General features: G+C 34.8%; 4 protein-coding genes across 6 annotated transcripts; all 4 read left to right on the top strand.

The window, feature by feature from the left end:
* Positions 1–1,140: 1,140 nt before the first annotated feature.
* Positions 1,141–2,177, top strand: LOC117781420 (adult cuticle protein 1). The gene is made up of 2 exons (XM_034618174.1): positions 1,141–1,283; positions 1,361–2,177. The coding sequence occupies exons 1-2, from the start codon at positions 1,278–1,280 to the stop codon at positions 1,847–1,849; spliced, it is 495 nt and encodes a 164-aa protein (XP_034474065.1). The 5' UTR covers positions 1,141–1,277; the 3' UTR covers positions 1,850–2,177.
* Positions 2,178–5,108: 2,931 nt separating this feature from the next.
* Positions 5,109–7,426, top strand: LOC117780536 (putative mitogen-activated protein kinase kinase kinase 7-like). The gene is made up of 7 exons (XM_034617098.1): positions 5,109–5,265; positions 5,554–5,871; positions 5,945–6,145; positions 6,200–6,403; positions 6,460–6,786; positions 6,852–7,028; positions 7,107–7,426. The coding sequence occupies exons 1-7, from the start codon at positions 5,221–5,223 to the stop codon at positions 7,422–7,424; spliced, it is 1,590 nt and encodes a 529-aa protein (XP_034472989.1). The 5' UTR covers positions 5,109–5,220; the 3' UTR covers positions 7,425–7,426.
* A 1,810-nt stretch (positions 7,427–9,236) lies between these two features.
* Positions 9,237–10,072, top strand: LOC117780157 (adult cuticle protein 1-like). The gene is made up of 2 exons (XM_034616580.1): positions 9,237–9,257; positions 9,331–10,072. The coding sequence occupies exons 1-2, from the start codon at positions 9,252–9,254 to the stop codon at positions 9,772–9,774; spliced, it is 450 nt and encodes a 149-aa protein (XP_034472471.1). The 5' UTR covers positions 9,237–9,251; the 3' UTR covers positions 9,775–10,072.
* A 2,073-nt stretch (positions 10,073–12,145) lies between these two features.
* LOC117781448 (sodium- and chloride-dependent glycine transporter 1) lies at positions 12,146–19,502 on the top strand. 3 transcript variants are annotated; one of them, XM_034618209.1, is made up of 11 exons: positions 12,146–12,277; positions 14,051–14,930; positions 15,614–15,745; positions 15,815–15,996; positions 16,733–16,770; positions 16,836–16,956; positions 17,025–17,364; positions 18,246–18,397; positions 18,456–18,584; positions 18,649–18,855; positions 18,919–19,176. In XM_034618209.1, the coding sequence occupies exons 2-11, from the start codon at positions 14,588–14,590 to the stop codon at positions 19,174–19,176; spliced, it is 1,902 nt and encodes a 633-aa protein (XP_034474100.1). In that variant the 5' UTR covers positions 12,146–12,277; positions 14,051–14,587. The 3 variants fall into 3 exon arrangements, with proteins under 3 accessions (XP_034474100.1, XP_034474099.1, XP_034474101.1); XM_034618208.1 differs by having other exon boundaries at positions 12,146–12,371; XM_034618210.1 differs by lacking the exon at positions 12,146–12,277 and having other exon boundaries at positions 14,588–14,930; positions 18,919–19,502.
* The last annotated feature ends 245 nt before the right edge of the window (positions 19,503–19,747 follow it).

Raw genomic sequence — 19,747 nt, 5'->3', positions numbered from 1 at the left:
ATCGTGCCGATTATCCCATGTCAGTCCGTTTGTATAAAAACCAAGATTTTAAGGACCCTAACAGGTAGAAATACAAAAATATGCAATGCCATTTATTTCATCATTATCATATACAACCACGGTTGCCACTTAATAAAATAAAAATAGGCCAAAAAATGTTTAAAAAGAGCCAATTTCACTAAAATGAGCCAATTTCATGAAAACTAACCAATTTTTATAAATAAACCAAATTATTTGCCAAACAAAATTCTTTTAACACTTGTATTTGAAAGAATCTATTAAATAATAAATATTCAATTTAAAATAACATTAAAAAGCACAGCTGTTCATTTAAAAAATTTAAATTGCGAGTATTTTTGTGAAATTAACATACTACCTTATATTTGGTCCAAAATTTACGTACTCTTTCCTTCGTTGTGTTAGAATGCTCAGTAGAATAAATTTTTTTTGTTGGCAGCGAAAATATTTAGATTTATATAACATTCTTAATAGTTTTCAAGATACTCTTGTTGAAACCATGAAAAAAAACCGATTGCAACAAAAAAAGTGTCATTGCGTCAATAGAAAAATGCATATACAACTATAAACAATAGTAAACTAGGAATAATCAGGTCTGGTAAGATTTATCGGAAGTGAAACTCTTTAACCTGTTCTAATTTTATTCCGGAATTATTTTGCGTTTGACTTCACTTTTTGTGTTGGTAAATTTAAGTATGATAAAGAGATAAAACATAACTTTTAAATACTTAGCCTTAATGCAACGCAAAAAATACATAATCCTATTAAATATGAAGTGAAAAGGAGCAGTCCAGAATAATATGAAATATTTCCGGTCGTTCTTAACTTTAAAAATAGCTAAAGATCTGGCGGGAAAAGAGCTGAGCTGGCAACGCTGCCCAAGATCTGCTCCAATTCTGCAGCAGCGACGTCAGCTGAGCCTCTCAGCCATTGGCTTGTGCCTCTGACTTTGGTTGGGCGTCGGTCGACGATGTTTTGAGTCTAGTTTTTGTGTGTTTATTCGAATTTGATATATATATTTTCTTGAGTGCATTTGTTGTAGTTGTTGTTGCTATTGTTGTGGTGTGGGGCAGGTTTTGTTTTTCTGCCTTATAGTACGGTTGAAAATCTATGCTCAGATCCGCGAAGTCCGCGTCAATTTTTTAGTATAAATGTGGCCACAATTTGGTAGTCGAAATCAGAATCAACTCGTTCGCTGAGCATTCAACAAGTCTTCCTTCTACTCCTTCAACTTTTTCAACACTCTCAACAATAACAACATGAAGGTACAGGACTCGTCAATAATCTTCTCTGCCTTTCTCTTAAGGTCTATCTTCTATTAAATGCCGTCTTCTCTTTGCAGTTCGCCATTGCCGTAGTCATGTTCGTGTGCGCCGTTGCCGGTGCTCAGGCTTCGTGGGCAGCCATTGCTCCTGGTGTCTCCTATGTGAACTCGGTTGCCCATGGTCCGGCTGGTCTGTGGAACGGCGCATGGAATGGTGCCTGGAATGGTGCCTGGAACGGTGGCTGGAACAACGGTGCCTGGAACAACGGTGCCTGGCATAACGGCTGGGCAGCACCTGCTGCTGTTGCCGTCCATGCCAGCGCCCCCTGGGGCCTGACCGCTCCCGGCTGGCACGGTGGTGTTCCCGGCATTGCCCTCGCTCAGGGACCCCATGCCGCTGCTGCTCATGGCCATGGTCATGAGGGTGTCTATGTTGCCAAGACTCGTGGTGCCATCCACACCGCTCCTCTGGCTGGTCACATCAACTCGGCCACCTCTGTGAATGTGGCCCCCGCCCCGGTACTCTGTAAATACTGCCCAACAACTCGAATGCCAAAATGGAAGTGAGGAACAGCAGGGGGGGCCGAGGATGCACATCAGCTGGCAACAGGCGAACCAATTGTTGTCTGGCTCTCTTCTTCTATCCTACTTCTATCTACACGATTCTACAACGACTCTACTCGGATACTCTACCACCAACCACCAGGAACCAATTATTGTTAAGCACACCGATCTTAGTCCCGTTATGAACGTGAGAATCTTCAGTGATTCTCTATCTCGTTCACACACAAAACACACTTACTCACGCGCACATTTGAGTTAGTTCTGTGTTCAGCAAATAAGTCCAACAACAACAACAACAACATCAACAATTACAACAACTACAACCAACAAATAACAGCATGTTAATTTCTTATTACTTGAGAACTTTCAACCCATCAGCTTTTCCGCTATTCCGCCTACCCTTCTTCTTTCACTTTTCTATTCTAGAAACTATATCTATCTTGCTATCTCTCTTTGCAACAATATACTTTCAATCTATCTCTTTCCCACTTCTGTATGCAACACAAACTGTACATAATCTATGTATATACACATATGTACAACATACATACATATATATACATAACTTTAGTTATTTGCAACAATTGTTAAATTGACAAAAAAAAATTGTTTTAAATAAACTCACGCAACGTTTTTATTTACTCAAAATTTTATTACATTATTTAAATGTGATTATACATAGTAATTCATTCTACTTTCAATCTGAATCAAAATTGGAAAATTAATTTTTTTTTCTATCATTGTCCATTTTTTCCACTTTCCTTTCCCCTTGACGCTTTTTTAAAAACTTCAATTTCAACTTCAATTCAAAGTTCAATTTCAAACTCTAACTTTATTCTTTAGCAGAATTGGGAAGTTAAATATTTTTCCATCACTGACCATTTTTTCCATACTTTCTCCTTGATTTAAGCTAAAACCCTGCCGATTGACCGACCACTCAATTCTTCTTTTTCCATTATTACATTTCAATGTATTGCTCGATTATATTTTAAATTTACATCACTTTATGTACATTTTGGTCTAGTTCTGCGTTAAGAATTCTATTAAAATTTAGAGTAACCTGCGGGGGAAGATATTAATTTTCCAAAAAAACCTCTGTCCGAGGTTAAAGTCTAATGACGAAAGTCTTTCCATGCCCCAACATTTCTTAAACCTAATTTTGTGACGAACAATATTCAATTTAATTTATAAATTTAAAACAAAACATACATTAAAAAAAAAAAATTACATTCTGCACCATGCGCAAAAAGGTTGATCTTTTTATTACATAACAATAAGTTTAATTATGAATTAAATTTATTTTAAATTTAATTATCTTTTGATCTAGTCGATCGACGCGTATTTTTGATAAAAATCAAAATTTTATCAAAAACACCCAACGGCCCCAATAGCTGCAATCATTAAAATTTTGCCTTACACCTCTTATCTCATGAACCATTTGAGTTAGCAAAAGTATTAGAAAGCAATTTTGTTATTTATGACTAAACCTTTTGATCGGTATATAACTCTATCTGATCGAACTGTTGTAGCAAATTTTCCATACCAGCTGTATATATTGCTATTCGCCTTTCGCACCCTTCGTGCTGCTTTCGTCACTAGCACGGACTGCCGTCCGCAGTGATAATACTGCATACTTTTAAATTTAAATTTTTCGACTACGACAAAATCAAAATATAACTAATTGAAGTTACTAAAATAATTGTCAAAACACCGAAGCATATCTTCAGAATCCAGGGTGTGGATAGATACTTAAGGTAATAGACAGCTTTTTAAACTTAACTCGACCTTGGATGGTCGTACTTACTACTCATAATAGATATACACATGTTTGTACAACCTTGAATATTTTTAAGATTATTTAATTGATTTTAAATCGAATTGTATGTCTTTGTACTTGCTTAAGTAATTAGATCAACTGTATACTAAGTAGTTAATAGATGTATTTATAGAGGTTTGTTTGGACGTTTTAATGGTCACAGACCAGGCCAATGTGCATTTAAGTTACTTAATTGGCTGAAAGGCGTTGCTATGCCAAATTATATTGCGAACACAGGGCGTATGCTTAATTATGCAAACGCTTAACGCTAATTATAGACTAGACTGTCTGTCTTACCACCTGCGCCCAGATCGAGCTAAATAATCGAACTATATGTCTATATAGAGAAGTATTGTTTATAATTTATACCATCGTCACAACAATTCAACTTGAACTCTTTCAAAGCTAGCGTTAAATAAACATATTTACGCGTTGGCGTTGGCCAAAAACAACAACAACACTGAATAGCTTACTACTTTCGCATAAAGTTGCATTGCTTTTTGGTGCAATAGCAAATGCCGGATCATTTTTGTTATACACTGCGCTGAAGGTATATTAAGTTTGTGCAAATATACGCAGGCGCGCAGCTGAGCGTTATATTCGAAATGAATATGGACATAACGCCAAAATAAGTGAATGAAAAATTTCTTAGAGCTTGGAAAAAAAAGAATTTGAAAAAATCACTTACAAATTTATTTTTTTCATAATTTTGGTCTGGGCTTGGTCCTGCCCGCTTTAATAATTGTTTCTCCTGCCAGCACAATTAGCTACGAGGAGATCTTTAAAGAATTCAGAAGTGCATTATTTTAAGATATTGTAAGTAATTTAAGAGATTGAAAAAAGGGTCTAATATTATTTTTGACCCGGGCCCCGAAATGGCTAGCTGCGCACCTGAATATACGTGCATGTAGCTGAGAGAAAAATCGTCTCTGACTAAGTGTTGGGTTGCTTGGGTTGACAAGTTCGTATACCTTATATACTGATCATTTTTTTTTCTTAAATTCAAGTATTAACTTCATAATATCAGCATGAATTTTTTAAGCATGGATCTACGAAAAATTAAGAGCATATGCGAAAAAAAAAAATTAATATTTGAGTTCAAGCTTTAAATATTTAATTTTAATAAAACATTACTTATAAGAAATATTTAAGTACTGTGATTTGTTTATATAAATTAGAGATCACCAAATTTTTGAGATTTATATTTTTTCCCGAAATACAAACATTGTATACGCTAGATGCATATTAAGGTAGATGCATATTAAGGTATTAAGTTGGAGGGACGATACAAGGGTGGAATATTATGTTCAAAGTAATCGATGTGCAATATTGATTATGGAATTGCAATTCAAGTAATCGATATACCGAGAAATAATATGAAGCTTATAGTTTGATTCTTTATATTCTTGTTATTACCCACAGTTAGCTGCCATAGGTGGTAGCGATCAAACCTCTTGGACGTCTGATTCCTTAGATTGGGAACATTATCAGTTATTGTGAATCGCGTTGTTTGTGTAACATATTTAAACGTTAACTTGTGATAAGTTTTGTTGGAAAAATGACTAACCAAATGCAGTCGAGGGACTTTCCGTTCACAAAAGAGGTAAACTGACGATTTTATTGAGACATAATCAGTGTAAATATATATTTATTTTAGTAACTAAGAAACTTACCCATAACGTATGCATTTGGCTTAGCTAATTGAAGATAAATTGATGGTATTTGTGTCACTGACTTAAATAAATATGTTACGCATCATGAAAAAGATTTTTATACAAATTTCACAAGATGTGAAATGCTCAAAGTTCAGCAATCATAAGATAACTTTTCTGTATTGTTCTGTTTCTTTTTGTTAATCTTAAGGTATTTTATTGTCAAACCTTAATTTCAGATATCAATTAATGCCAAAAGCGTGAAGAAAATTATGAAATTTAAAGACGGCTCGAAATGTATGCTGAAAAAACCTCAACCTAACTGGGATGAAAATGACTTTCAGAATGAGATAAAATATCTGTCAAAGAATTTTATCATTGAACATGATAATTTTGTAAAATTTTATGGCACCATGCAATATCCAGAATTGACAGGTCTTATGGTAATGGAATATGCAGACTGTGGTACTATTTACGATTTCTTGTATGATGTACGAAACAAGGGAACATATGTTTCAAATTCATGTATGCTCGGTTGGATGCTTCAATGTGCTAAGGTTTGATATAATTACTAATTTTATAAAAAAACTAAAAAGAATAAAAAATAATTGTTTTAATGTGTATTGCTAGGGTATTGAATTCTTGCATAACAGGTCTCCAAAAATATTCCATAATGATTTAAGGACGCGCCATTTGCTACTTAGCAACAATTTTCAAACATTAAAGATATGTGATTTTAGCACAGCTACTGAATCCGATCCATCAAACATCCAAAAATATCAATATGCGGAAAATACCGAAATCTACAGCTTTGGTATTGTACTTTGGGAGGTAAGAAAAATATCTCTAGCTTAACCTTAAAATATGAACTCACATTATTTTTAGACTTTTATTGCGAAAAATGAAAACCGAATAGTTTTAGATGTCAAAGATTCCCAAATCATAGAAGCAGTTATAAAACTATGTTGTGAAATTCGAATTAATCGACCGAATATGAGCGCATTGCTTACCATTCTGAAATGTCTATATCAGGAAAGCTTAAAAGTTCAGGACAACGTTGATTGGATTGACTTAAATTTAAAAAAACCGGTAACATAAAATGATATATCTTATGGGAAAGTTTTAATATTATTATCACTAATAAGGCAATCGGTTTTGGGGCGTTTGGAGATGTCTTCAAAGCCACCTGGAAAACTAAATATGGTGATAGGGAAATTGCAGTTAAAAGAATTCGTCCAATTAATAAACAAGTGGATATTGAAAGAGAGGTAAAGTATTTTTCACGCGCTAACCATGAAAATATCGTCAAATTATTCGGAACCACAAGAGATCTAGAAGATCAAATTATCGTTGCTATGGAATATGCCGAATGTGGATCACTTTATGATTATTTACATAAAACCCTTAGAAATAATCCAGAGACAGAAGTATCAGTTTTGCGTAAGCTCAGTTGGATGTTGCAGTGTGCCAAGGTACGTTCGAATTTTCCAATACTTTATACGATAATTTCAATAATTTGTATTTTATAATTTTCTAGGGAATTGAGTACTTGCATGACCAAAATCCAAAAATTCTTCATCGTGATCTTAAGTCACAGAATTTGCTACTTTTGAATAAAAATCGTACATTGAAGATATGTGATTTCGGTACCGTTAGGCCTCTGGCCACAATAATGACGGGTGCAGTGGGCACCGCCGAGTATATGGCACCTGAAGTACGCTCTCTTTAACTTAAATGCTCCTCCTCCTAAAATGAATATATTTTTAATAGACCAATATTATTTCATATTCAGGTGAGCAAAGACAAACCCTATACGGAAAAATGTGACGTCTACAGCTTTGGAATTGTATGTTGGGAGATAATGTCGCAAAAGAAGCCATTCTATCACGTGAAAAATCAGAATCCCGTAGTCATTCTGAGATTAGCAAGTGAAGAGAATGATCGTCCACCAATTGATGATGTCAAGATAGATGAGGAAGCCAGGGCCATAAGAGCGTTGATTCTACAGTGTTGGGATAAAGATCCGAAAGAAAGACCAACAATGAATAAATTGGTCAGACATCTTGACATTGATATTCAAAGCAAACATGACGCAAATATAAGGTTTTAAAAGCAAACGAATCTTCATTTTGGACCTTTTGTCGAAAAAATCCTTCGAGGAATAAAACTAATATACATAACATTTGCTTACATATATACACATATATACATGATTTTTACATATATATCAGATAACATTTTGTTTTCAAGATCACTTATATTTGTGTTTTTGAATTTTGCTCTAAATGTTGTACAATTTAAATAAAATATTTAAAGCTAATATGTCTTATTTAAAAAAAATATTCTTTTTTTTTTTTTTTATCAATTTGAGAGGGATAAATTGGCTAGATGCACTATATTTGGTATGTGAATGTCATATTTTAAATTTTGAAGCTAAAGACTTTTGACACGTTTGTTGTATAACGGTCCTGATCTACCTTGACAATTTTTATCACGATCAGATAAAAAGCTTGTAAGAAACATTTTAACAAAGCTTTGAGACAAATGAAGAAGAAATACCATGCAAATATCTGTAGCTAAGGCCTGTGTGCAGGGTGTACCGTAGTCGCACCCTCTCAACTATAACGCTCCCACTTGTTTCTGAATTTTGCAATGCGGGGATACGACTTGATGCCCCAATACTGGTTGGCAATGCGGCTGCAATTGGCAAGATTTTCTTCGTTTTTGTCCATTTGCATAATTGAATTGTTGCGTTTTTCTACTTGTTTTTTTTATTGTTGTTTTTTGCTTTTAGCTTATGCGGGTGTCTCACTCTTTGCACTGCAGCCTGAGTTAATTGTATCACCTAATGGTCGATCCATTGCAATCCGGCTGTAAATTTTAGACGCCCACTCGCCGACTTTACTATGAAATCGAAAACTAAAAGCAAGGGAATGTCTTAGTGGGTGTTATGTAAAACCATTTAACCATTCGATCCATTTTACAATCACGTGGCGAAGTAATTAAAAGTAAAACTAGGAAACAATCATACTAAATAATTGATATATTTTTGCACTATCAATTGGGACAGCTAAATATGGTACATGTCAATTTTTGGTGGGTCTAATTTTAAATTTATTAATGCGAGTTTGGTTGATATATAAGAATAAAATTTTATTACCAAATACATATTTTAAATGGGTAACCCAAAATTAACTAACATTTAAAAAGTATGTAATAAATAAGACGTTATTAATTATATACCTGATTTATGTCTCGCCGTTTCCAACACCATAGCAAATTCTCATAATTTACAGGGTATAATTGCATACAACTGATTCGATTTATATATAATTATAAAATGTATGCATAAAAGGGTTGAACTAGTTGATTACTTTCGGATTGTAAATCAATTAGTAGTGCAACATGTTCAGGATATAAACGCAACCATAAATGGATCACAAGCAAGTCACATTATATGCTAATGAACTACAAATAACAACAACCACAACAACAATGACAATAACAATTAAGTAATTAAAAAATCAGCCAACGCTTTGACGCAGTGGAAAGCGCCGAGTTACCGGAACTGCAACTGAAAAGTGGGTTGGGTCAATTGAACATGGCTAAGATCGTTGCGTTTGATCGATCGACTGAGTGTTAAGTGTTGAGTGTGAATATGAGTATGGGTATGTGTACTAGTACCAAGCATGTCATTACTTGTAATCACATGTATGCAAAAGATATATCTTACAGATATACATATATCTATTAATATATATTCTTATGGTAAATATGTATTTTATTTATGTATGTGAATTCGAACTCTCACTTGTCATGAACTCTTGCTGACCATTGGCTGCTGTGGTCGACTATAAAACTGGCGACAGAATCGACAAGAGATCAGTTCAGAACAAGAGTTCAACAAGAGCGCAACAAACCAATCAACATCATCAACATGAAAGTAAGTCTCTATCAAGGATTTTTGAACTGATCGAAAAGGATTCATCTGGAATTTCTATTTTTTATATGTGCAGTTCGCCATTGCCGTCATCTTTACTCTGGCCCTCGCCATGGGAGTGCAGTCCTCGGTGATTCCTCTGGTCTCACAGCTGGCAGGTCATGGTCTGTCCTACACAGCCGTCTCTGGACCCGTAGTGGCCGCTCCTTGGGTTGCTCCTGCTGCCCATTGGCCCGCTGCTGTATCTGTGGGTGCCTGGCCTCATGTTGCCCCTCATGTGGTTGCCGCACATGCTCCCGCCGTGGTTGCTGCCCATGCTCATGCTCATGCTCCCGTTGTGGTTGCTGCCCATGCTCACGCTCACGCTCATGCTCACGCTCCCGCCGTCGTTGTCGCTCCCGTTGCCCATGAGGGTGTCTACACTGCCCAGACTCGTGGCGCTGTTCACACTGCTCCTCTCTCTGGTCACATCCAGTCGGTGGCTTCCATCAACGCTGCTCCCGCTCCCGGCACTCTTTAAGTGCAACCGTCCTGCCAATTAAAACTACGATTTGACCCCGTCACGCTATGACATGGAACTGCCAGAAGCTGATGCCAAAGGACATCACGATTTTAACATATATATACTCGTAAATGAATGTTGTAAATATATAGTATATACTTATAAACAGGGTACTCGCACCAGCCATCCAAAATTTCCATTCGATTGCACCCTCAATTCCTTTTCTATTTATTCAAAAAAGAACATTTTCGTAACATATTTCCAACTGTGAAAACGACTTTCTTCCTAGACAATAAATCTATGTAAAAAAGTTAAATATTGCATTTTTTTTATTAATTTAGAACTTGGAATATTAGAATCCATAGAGTTAAAAAACGCATTCAATTAAAAATAATACTTTTGTTCCAAGGTTTATACACAAGTGAATGTAATTTCCGAACTAGATCAACCTTTATCATATTCACATGTATAGTATTTACTTCATTGATTAGAACTTCCAGTATAGAGGAATTTGTACAGTCATTAAGAGTCTACTTAGTCAGCGGTTTTGAAGGTCTTGACTTTAATTACGTTTTCGAACGTGAAAAATACAATTACTAGAGCATTATAAAAATAACTAGTGATATACTGCTACGAATTAAGATATTATATACAAAGAAATAAGTGGTTTAAACCATATAAGGGATAGATCATGTTATGTTAGATTAGAGATACAGTTATAAGTTGTTCCAATATTAAGTCCAAATTTAGTAAGTTGAGATCAAAACAAAATTAGAAAAACCTAAAAAATTATTAAAATAGTCCCTGAAGATCTTATAAAAAATTAAATATAAATACAAATTTGATTATAAAAAATTATTTAGCTTAAAAAAAATAGTAAAATAATCCGTGACGTGTAAATCATTTATTAATATCGTAAAAATCATAAGATTGCCGCTATAGAAATGATATAGTTTCAAGAACAAAGTTTCGGTAAAGTATCTTTAATTTTAAGGTTGAATTTCTTAACTTTTTGACCTACCCACGTCCGTTAAGCATAAGAAATATTGTAGAAAACTGCAATTCGAGCCAAGTCAAGTGCCAAGTTCATTCGCATGCGCATAGTTTTTTATAAAGGCGAACCTTTTTTCCATTTACCCGCAATGCTCCTCCTCCACTTTGCCCCCTTTATTACGAGTACTCTCAGTATATTTGAACTATTGCTGTAAGCAATTCAACGCTTTTGTGACTGAAGTGTGATTTGCTTGAATGTGAATGTGAATCAATTAGAGGGTGAGTGGTCAGGGTGAAGGGGGATAATAGTTGTTTGTTTTGTTTTGCCGCATTTGGTTGCAAAATGATAAACTGAGGGGCAACAATACAGTTGCCCATATCATGTTGCATTGATTTATGGCACGCCTGCGGCCAAGAGTCAATCGTGTTGAATGCAACTTTGTCGCTATCTCTATCTCTCTCTCCATATTGGGAGCAAGTCCTAAAATGGCCAGCAAAAATCTCCAACGAGGCTATCGCTTACAATTGTCAGTCAAGTGAAAATTTTCAGTTATTAGGTAAACTAAAAACAACGAGTTTTGTATTCCCTTCCCAGGTAGTTTTTTTTAAATGGTAGTTGATTTTAATACTTTTTGGGATAGTAGTAAAAGTCAACAAAACATATCAATTGTTTTTGCAGCTTTATTAAAAAAAATTCTCTTACTACATATAATCACAATAATGAATTAATTAAATATAAACTTTTTATGAATGGTTTTTAATTTAATAATTCTTGTGAATGATCATAAAATTTATTACTTTTTGAGAATAGGAGGAAAAATTACTAAAGATTTTACTTACATTTCAATCATAAACAATTTTATTTATTATATTTCCTTTATTGCAATTTTATTAATCAATTACACTAGGCAACAAATTTTAAAATTTTTCAATTATCGGGTACTAATTGCACCTTTTTTTATACATATTGCTCTTGCGATTTCTGAAAGCTAATGAATATCTGTAATAATAATAATTAATAAATTTTAATTATATGAATATTTTTAGTATTGTCTTTATGTTGTGAATGTTAGCGGAATTTATTACTTCTTAATAGTACATAGTTAAAATTATAAGAGAATATTTTGGGCATGTTTTGACTTGATGCGATGGCCGATTCCTTAAAGTTACAAAGTTACTACTAAATACTACTAATGCTACTAGTAGTTGCTTGACTATGCATCAGGTGTATGCGCCTCTCTTCTTTCTCTCTTTCGTTTCACACTCGCACAAAGACAGAGAGACAATAACAAACATTGCTCGAACTTGGTTTCGTTTCGGACTCGAATTCGGTTTCGGATTCATACCGAGGGTAACGGCGACTATGTGGCTACAGCGGGACAGTTCGCTGGCTCAGCGCTCGCAGTTAGTCGTCGGTAAAGACGCGCTGTCTGCGTTTCTTGCAATTATTGATACGCAATCTGCGCAGTTGGACAAGCAATCGATTTGCCGGATTCACGACTGTTTGTCATGTTTTAAAACGGAGGCGGTTCGTGTTGTTTGTTTGCAAATTGTCGCCGGTATGCAAATGCAATTACAGTGTGTTTTTGTTGTTGTTGCTGAAACAGTGTGCAAATGAAAGTGTGAGATTCGATTAAAGGCTTTTGATAATGATTGCGACAAGCTGTCACTGCTAAAACTTTTGATTATCTTGGTACGAGTGTGCATGAAATACACTTGGCAAAGTGATTTTGTTTTTGGCTGTTTTCCACAAGAATTAGAATTATATACATACATATACTTAAGCGCACAATCCTAGGCATTCTGTAACGTCTGGGTATTTTTTCACAATTTATTGCGCACACTTTTCAATATTTATAAACAAGACAAGAAAATGCCGATTGATTTGCGGTCAATTGGACACGTTTTGTGATTTTTCACAAATTGCATTCATAATTTCTACTCTCAACACTCTCCACTCATTGAAAACTAATTGACGTCATCGTATTTGTAGAAAATACCTCCCACACACACTCACCCACATACATATGTATGTATGATTTGAGCGAAACCGTAGCGAATTCATTTACACAACACTGTTCAAAACAAAGAACAGCTGATTGGCGCCGCTCCCATTTACATACAAACAACAAATAAAAACAAAAAGCAACAATATTTGCTGTTCTCCTGCTTCGCATTTTGCAGTAATTTGTTGCTACAATTAACTTGTTGAAACGCTTTGAGCTTATGAGAGCAATGACTCTCTTTTACTCTCGCACTTCCATTTCGTTTTCTCGCTTGGCAATTTGCGAGCACCGAATGTCAAGTGTATTTATGGAAAGAGAGTGAGTGAGTGAGATGGTAACAGAAATAGGTAGTGCATCAGCTGGCTGCCTTCCCGCTGTCGTCGTCCATTGCCCCCGATCGCCATCAGATTATTGAAACTCACGCATTTCTGCTATGTTTAAATTGATTTGCATTTTTGTTTTGTTTTGTTTTCATTTTAATTTATATATATAGATTGCTTCTTTGTTAATTCAACAATGAAAAATGATTAAGAAACTTGTAGTAGTTAGTGTGCACCTATTTAATTGCGTTTACTTGTGTGTATTGCATTTACGATTCTTTATGTATGAATGTATGTGAGTTTATTAAAGTTTCGTATTCACTCAATAGCATTACTCATACATACGTACAAAGCATCGACACTGAACAGTGGTTACGGGTTTATTTAAATCGGCCTTCTGCTTTCCTTGTAATTTGCGAGATAGAAGTCGGTGTAAACTTTATTTTGTTCGTCACAAAATTGGATATTAGAAATTTGGGGCTGGAATACGCTTTCGTCACTAGACTTTTACCTCGTGTAGAGGTTTTTTTGGTGTGATAATCTTATCCGAATTTGGAATTTTACTTTTAATTGCATAAGCGAATCTCATGCTAATTTACGTACATATGTATGAAGCATTTCTAAAAATGATATTAAAGAATGCTTTAACTGGTTTTTTTTAATTAGTATTAGTTAAATATAAAATTTGAGATTAGCTTTTTTTTTTATCATATTTTCTTGGTACGAAACACAATTGGGTAAAGCTGTCTATGCAAATTTAATCTAAAAAAAACGAAATATATGAAAAGTTTTTTTTATATAGGTTCTATGACTTATAATAAGTAAATTATTATCTTCCATTCATTCTTAATGTATGTAACGTATCAGTCGACTTTGATTCAGTGTCCACTTGTGTACGCATTCGTACAATCAACACATTCATACGTATATTTAATTAAATTCATTTTCTTTTTTTTTTCAAATTATATTGCTTAGTGGCGGCAGCTACAGCAGCAGGAACGGCAATCACAATCATCGCAAATCGCATCATTTGCTTTTGAGCAACGGAATCGGTTGGGTGTTTATTCTGGTGTTTATTGTGTTGTGATTGAAAGTTAATCGTGAGGGGAGAATTTTCGACGTCTCTTACCCTTCCCGTCTCAAAACATGTTCATTAAAAACTGCTAAAGTGCACATCAAGAATTAAATAACAAAATTTTAATAAGCTACAATACATAAAGGCAAAGCCGCTTAAAGGCAGTGTGTAGTAAGAATATTTTCGCTGACCCCAAAAACGCTGTTAACTGGGTCAGCAGTTTTGTGCAGAATTGAGTGCAACTTGGTGACGAAACGAACTGAACTTGAAACATAATAAAATTGTCGATTGATAAACATTTGCAATTGACGGGATTTCGATTGGCCTCGTCAACTAGCCAAGTGCCTTTTAGCCACTTGACAACAAACAATAATATTATTGGCAATATCCGAGTGTGCAAGTTCAAATGACGGCGTTGCTGTAGCTTCAATTGCACCATGAAAGGTATTTGTGGCGATGCCAAGCAGCAGATCAACCATTGTATGTTTCTGGGCGACTCTGAAAATGGGATTGGGATTGCGAATGGGAATGCGAATGAGAATTTCATCGGTGCATCGCCAGTGCATCGAGGCGGTCGCACATTTCGGTCGCGTCAAGTGTCCAGTCTGGCAATACGGAATACCAGCTCGTATGATACCATGGAGCGACCCTTTCGACCTGACAACCTACGCGGTCGCTGGTCCAAATCGGTGGATTTCTATTTTGCCAGCTCGAGCTTCGCCTTCAGCACAATGGCCTTCTCAGATGTACCCGTCTGGGCATTAATGTTCGGCGGTTGGAGTAAGTACATAGCTTCATCTCTTACTGACTCCCCGTTTGTTATTCAATTCGACGAATTGGTGTCAGTTAAATGCCATATTTAATCAACAAAGTTCTCAGTAATCTCTTATCAATTCAATTCAATTAAGTTACACAAATTCAACTAATTATGTTTAATATGATTTTGTCTAATTAAAATTATTGTTATCGTGTATCAGCTTGCAAATATTTAAGTTAAAATACAACTTAAAGTTCACCGCGGCGTGTGAATAATTAGACATAAGTATATTTATTATTAATCTGATATTATTTGCAAATTTATGAACTTATTTATTATAATTGTTAGGTCATTAATTCATGCATGACTATTAAATTACTTAGCTTTAATATATTTTTAAATAAATTCACCCACGTGGCGTATGAGCAACAAAGTTGCAATTTATGTTATATTAATACTCATTATTTACAAGTTAAAAATATAGCAGTGAAAAATAAAAACACATTTCTTTATACAAATAAATAGTTTTCGTTTTACTCATGAGTATTTTAATGATAAACACCATGAGTTCTCCTTTTATCTAAAAACTTCCCATGATTAACAAATTTGAAATTATTATCGATTTAAAATTTAGTATATATATCTATCTTTTTATATGTTCAATTGAATACTTTAATTAAATAAATATAAAAATTAATAATTTCAGAATTCTATCTAAGTGCCTATCTGTTGTCTGTTTGTTTCTATTCGTTGCCCATTTTTCTGATACAAACATTTTTGGGGCAGTTCTCCACTTCGGGTGCGATCTCTGCATTTCGTGTGTCACCAATATTTAAAGGTCAGTATGCAGCACACATATGTATGTAATAACGATCTGTCTATAGCTTTGGTTTCATTTGTTTGTTAGGTATCGGCTATTCGATATTATTGCTTAATCTGGGCACACTAACGTATTACAGTGTTAATGCGGCTGTGCCACTGATTTATGCCGTTAACTCGTTGCACAGTGTCATGCCTTGGATGAGTTGTAACAACTCGTGGAATTCGCCCCAATGTTCCACACACGATAGCTACGATGAGGAGTCCGATGTAAGTCAATAATACTTATACCATTTCATAAGACTTTTACTCTTTATTTAAACTCATATGTATTATTATTTACATTTATACGTTAAACTTATATTCTATATACTAATACTCAGGGAATAAAATCGAATTAAATATAGGTTCCGGCTTTGCTTTCGGTACGTCCTGAAACAACTATTTCTGTTTTGCCTTTTCGGTTTTGGTATTAATACCGGTAGGTATGATATAACAAGTTTATTAAATGATGAAGCATGAGATTTAAAATTTAAAAATTTTGAAAGCTGCTTCGCAAGATCCTTTGCATAAATTTGAATCCAGAATGAATTTAGGGGTCAAAAAATGATCACACTGATCATGATCATGATCTGCTTGAAAATCGGGGAAGTTTTGACAAAGTTTGAAGTATGTCAAACCTTTGAACTAGCAACTTTACAAGTCAAAATTTTTGGTCCAATTTGTTATGATTTTTTACATAAAAAAAAGTGTTGTCAGTTTCGACAAAGTTATGAAAGCTTAAAGTTGGTTTGACTTATTACTCTACTTTCTACTTATATTCTTGCATACGTGTATATTCAGTATTTGTACTTTATACTTTTACTTTATACCTTCACTCCCTACATAGATTTATATTATCTACTTTGTTTTTTTTAGGAATACTCATTATTAATTATTTCGTCTGTTTATATTCTTCACTTATACTCACCACTTATTATTCCTATACATTTTTTTATATTCACAGGCTGATCTATATCCGCACTCCACTGTAGAGTATTTTCAGTAAGTTTTTTTTACAAACACATCATTAAATCGGTTCAATAAACCACAGTTATTTTTTCTTTTAGCTCCATGATAGGTTCCATTAAGGAAGGCTCCAGCGATTTCTCGTTATCTTGGTCCATGGTTGTAGCCATTCTGGGCATTTGGTTTGTAGTACTTGTCTTGCTCGTGACCCGTGTCTCCATTGTAAGTAATAGATTCAGTTTATCGACTTTAGGCGATCTTTAGAGCTATTTTATTTTTCCAATTTTCAGATTGGTAAGGCGTTACGTTGTGCCTGTGTGCTGATGTTTGGATTCTTTCTGTCGGTTTTTGTCTATATGGTAATACATGAACAGGTCGGCTGGCGGAGTCTGTTGTATTATCTGCATCCTGCGGTCGATAGCTGGGAGGGTATATGGTCATCTCTGGGCACAGCGATATTGCAGGCCAGCATGATATTGGGTCCTGGCTGGGGCAGTGTCATAACCCTCGGCAGCTACAACAGCTTTCGCACCGATGCCGAACGAAAGAGCGTTTGGGTGAGCATAACTCATGTCATCATCACGGTGATGGCCATCATATGTGGTCATGTGGCAAACGATCACTTTGAGGGTAAGCTTTCAACTGGTAGCTCACTATTTATTATATGTTCTGTTCACAATTATGCTTATGTTTCTTCTTTAAAATCATTGATCTCAGAAAAGTTAAGACTAAGACTTATATAATTTTGTAAGAAGACAGTTAAAAACCAAAATAAATTAATGACATTCTATTCTTAACAATCCTTTAAGAACAGATGGAGTATTCTCTTTTAATTTAATTTTTAATTTCTTTTGCTATCAATTTTATTAAGTTTGCATAATTCTTGGCTTGACTCAGTTTTTTTCTTTTGTAGCACATAAAATATAATTACATATACAGCAAAACAATGTGCAACCCCAGAAGTAGAGCATAATGTTTTTATTCTACTACATTCCAAAAAATTTGTGAGGGCTTAGGTTAAGAGCTCAATCTCTTACTCGGAGACCCCGGACTTACTATGGAAATCAAAGACTGCAAAATTTCAAAATTATTTTTCTCACCTGACGCATTTTCAGAGCGCTGCATTACATTTTAGACCGATTGTTCCTATGGGCGCTATATCATATAGTGGTCCGATCCAAAAAAGAAAAAACTTGACCTGTCTGCAATATAGAGGAATCTACATACCAAGTTTGGTGTCACTAGCTCATATAGTCTCTGATATCTAGGTGTTCATACAGACGGACATTGCTATAACGACTATATATACTTTATAGGGTCTGCCACGCCTCCTTCTGCCTGTTATGCACATATTCCCTAAAACAAACTTAATAGACCCCTGGACTTTTTTTATGTACGGCGTCTTATTACATAAACTTAAAGGTGGACAGCGTGCATAATACTACATTTAACTCTGTTATAAAAAAATTGTTTATTTCAATTTATTTTCTTAAACTCTTTTATTGTTGCAGATCATGTCGCCATGTGGCATGTAGAGAAGAAGCACACAATGCAGTTTACATATGTAGCCTATGCCTATCTCTTTGGTAGCTTTACAACACTGCCCAAGCTCTGGTCTTTTCTCTTTTTTGTCGTCATCTTTTTATCCGAAATGTGTGCCCTGGCAAGTCTATATCTACTATATATAACATTGACTACTGCTTACATTTCTTGCTTGATAGATCATTCAGATGATGTCCGTGCTGACGGCGCTGTTCGATGAGTTTGAGGTGCTGCATAAAATAAAACGACAGGTTACAATTATTCTCGTGCTTTGTCTTACTTCTATATCCGTTTATTTTTGTACCCAGGTAAGTATACTGTAATACTATACAAATCACTGTTATCATTAATTGATGTGTTATCAATTTACAGCTGGGCTTTAGTCAGGTGAGCGCTTTGTCCTATATAGCGCTGTTCACACAGATTATCTTTTCGGCACTTTTAATACTGATGACCACCTGGATCTATGGACGTGTGCGTTTCCAATGTGATCTGCAGTTTATGCTGGGAAAAACGATCTCAGAATCGAAGATATTCGCCATTCGCTTTATTGCCCCATGCTTTATAGCACTTGCTCTGGTAAATATTTTTGATTTTTATGACAAATTAAGCTTTTACAATAATTTCTCTATTTGTCGACAGTGGGAGCTAAGCATAATGCTAGTAAGGAGTAACGCGGACGATACACTGATCTGGTTTTCTCAGGGTTTTATCTATCTATTTGTCGTGGGCTATATGATCTATAAATTGAGCCAGACAAATGGAACATGGCGTCAACGTATGAGACAATGTTTTGCTCCTCACGATTGGCATCCTGTTAGTGCTGATAATCGACGATTCTATGAAGAAATTATGGGCAACTCCGAAATGCTCGTTTTCGATAATGGAAATGCCACATAAACATACAAGTACTACATACTTTTAGTGCCTAAAATACCAATAGGTCTATAGATCTATATAATTCATTTTTAAAACACGGGCACTTGCCTGTACTTAAGTCAAGGACCTCAACCTCAGGTCGAACTGAACTCATTTTTGTGAATACTTCCAGCACCCGATACACCAAAATTATTTAGATATATACAAGGATAAAGAAGATATTTGGATATATCCATGATGGAAGTTGATCGTTTTTTAAAATGTACTGATATATTCAAATCTAGTTGTAAAGAACAATAATAAACTGGTGATATTTGTAGTTGCAATAAATAAAGAGCAAAAGCTTTAAAAAAAATGTGTGAGAGTGAATTAAATGAATTGCGATATAAAATTGTTTTTTAGGTAACTACAAAAATTAAATATTTACTCAAGTAATATTATAGTGTTTACCAAGTTTTTTTTGGAACTATATTTACAATGTAACAGAGGCTTAGCATAAAGTTTCATATATATTATAGACTAAAATAGAAGAATAGAAGAAATCATAATTGGCATGTGGACAGTTGAATACCCTACACCAGGGATGTCCAAA

The sequence above is a fragment of the Drosophila innubila genome, assembly GCF_004354385.1.
Source record: "Drosophila innubila isolate TH190305 chromosome 2L unlocalized genomic scaffold, UK_Dinn_1.0 4_B_2L, whole genome shotgun sequence".
NCBI classification, from domain to species: Eukaryota; Metazoa; Arthropoda; class Insecta; order Diptera; family Drosophilidae; genus Drosophila; species Drosophila innubila.
Note: the sequence above shows the minus strand (reverse complement) of the source record. Positions and strands in the feature narration are given on the sequence as shown.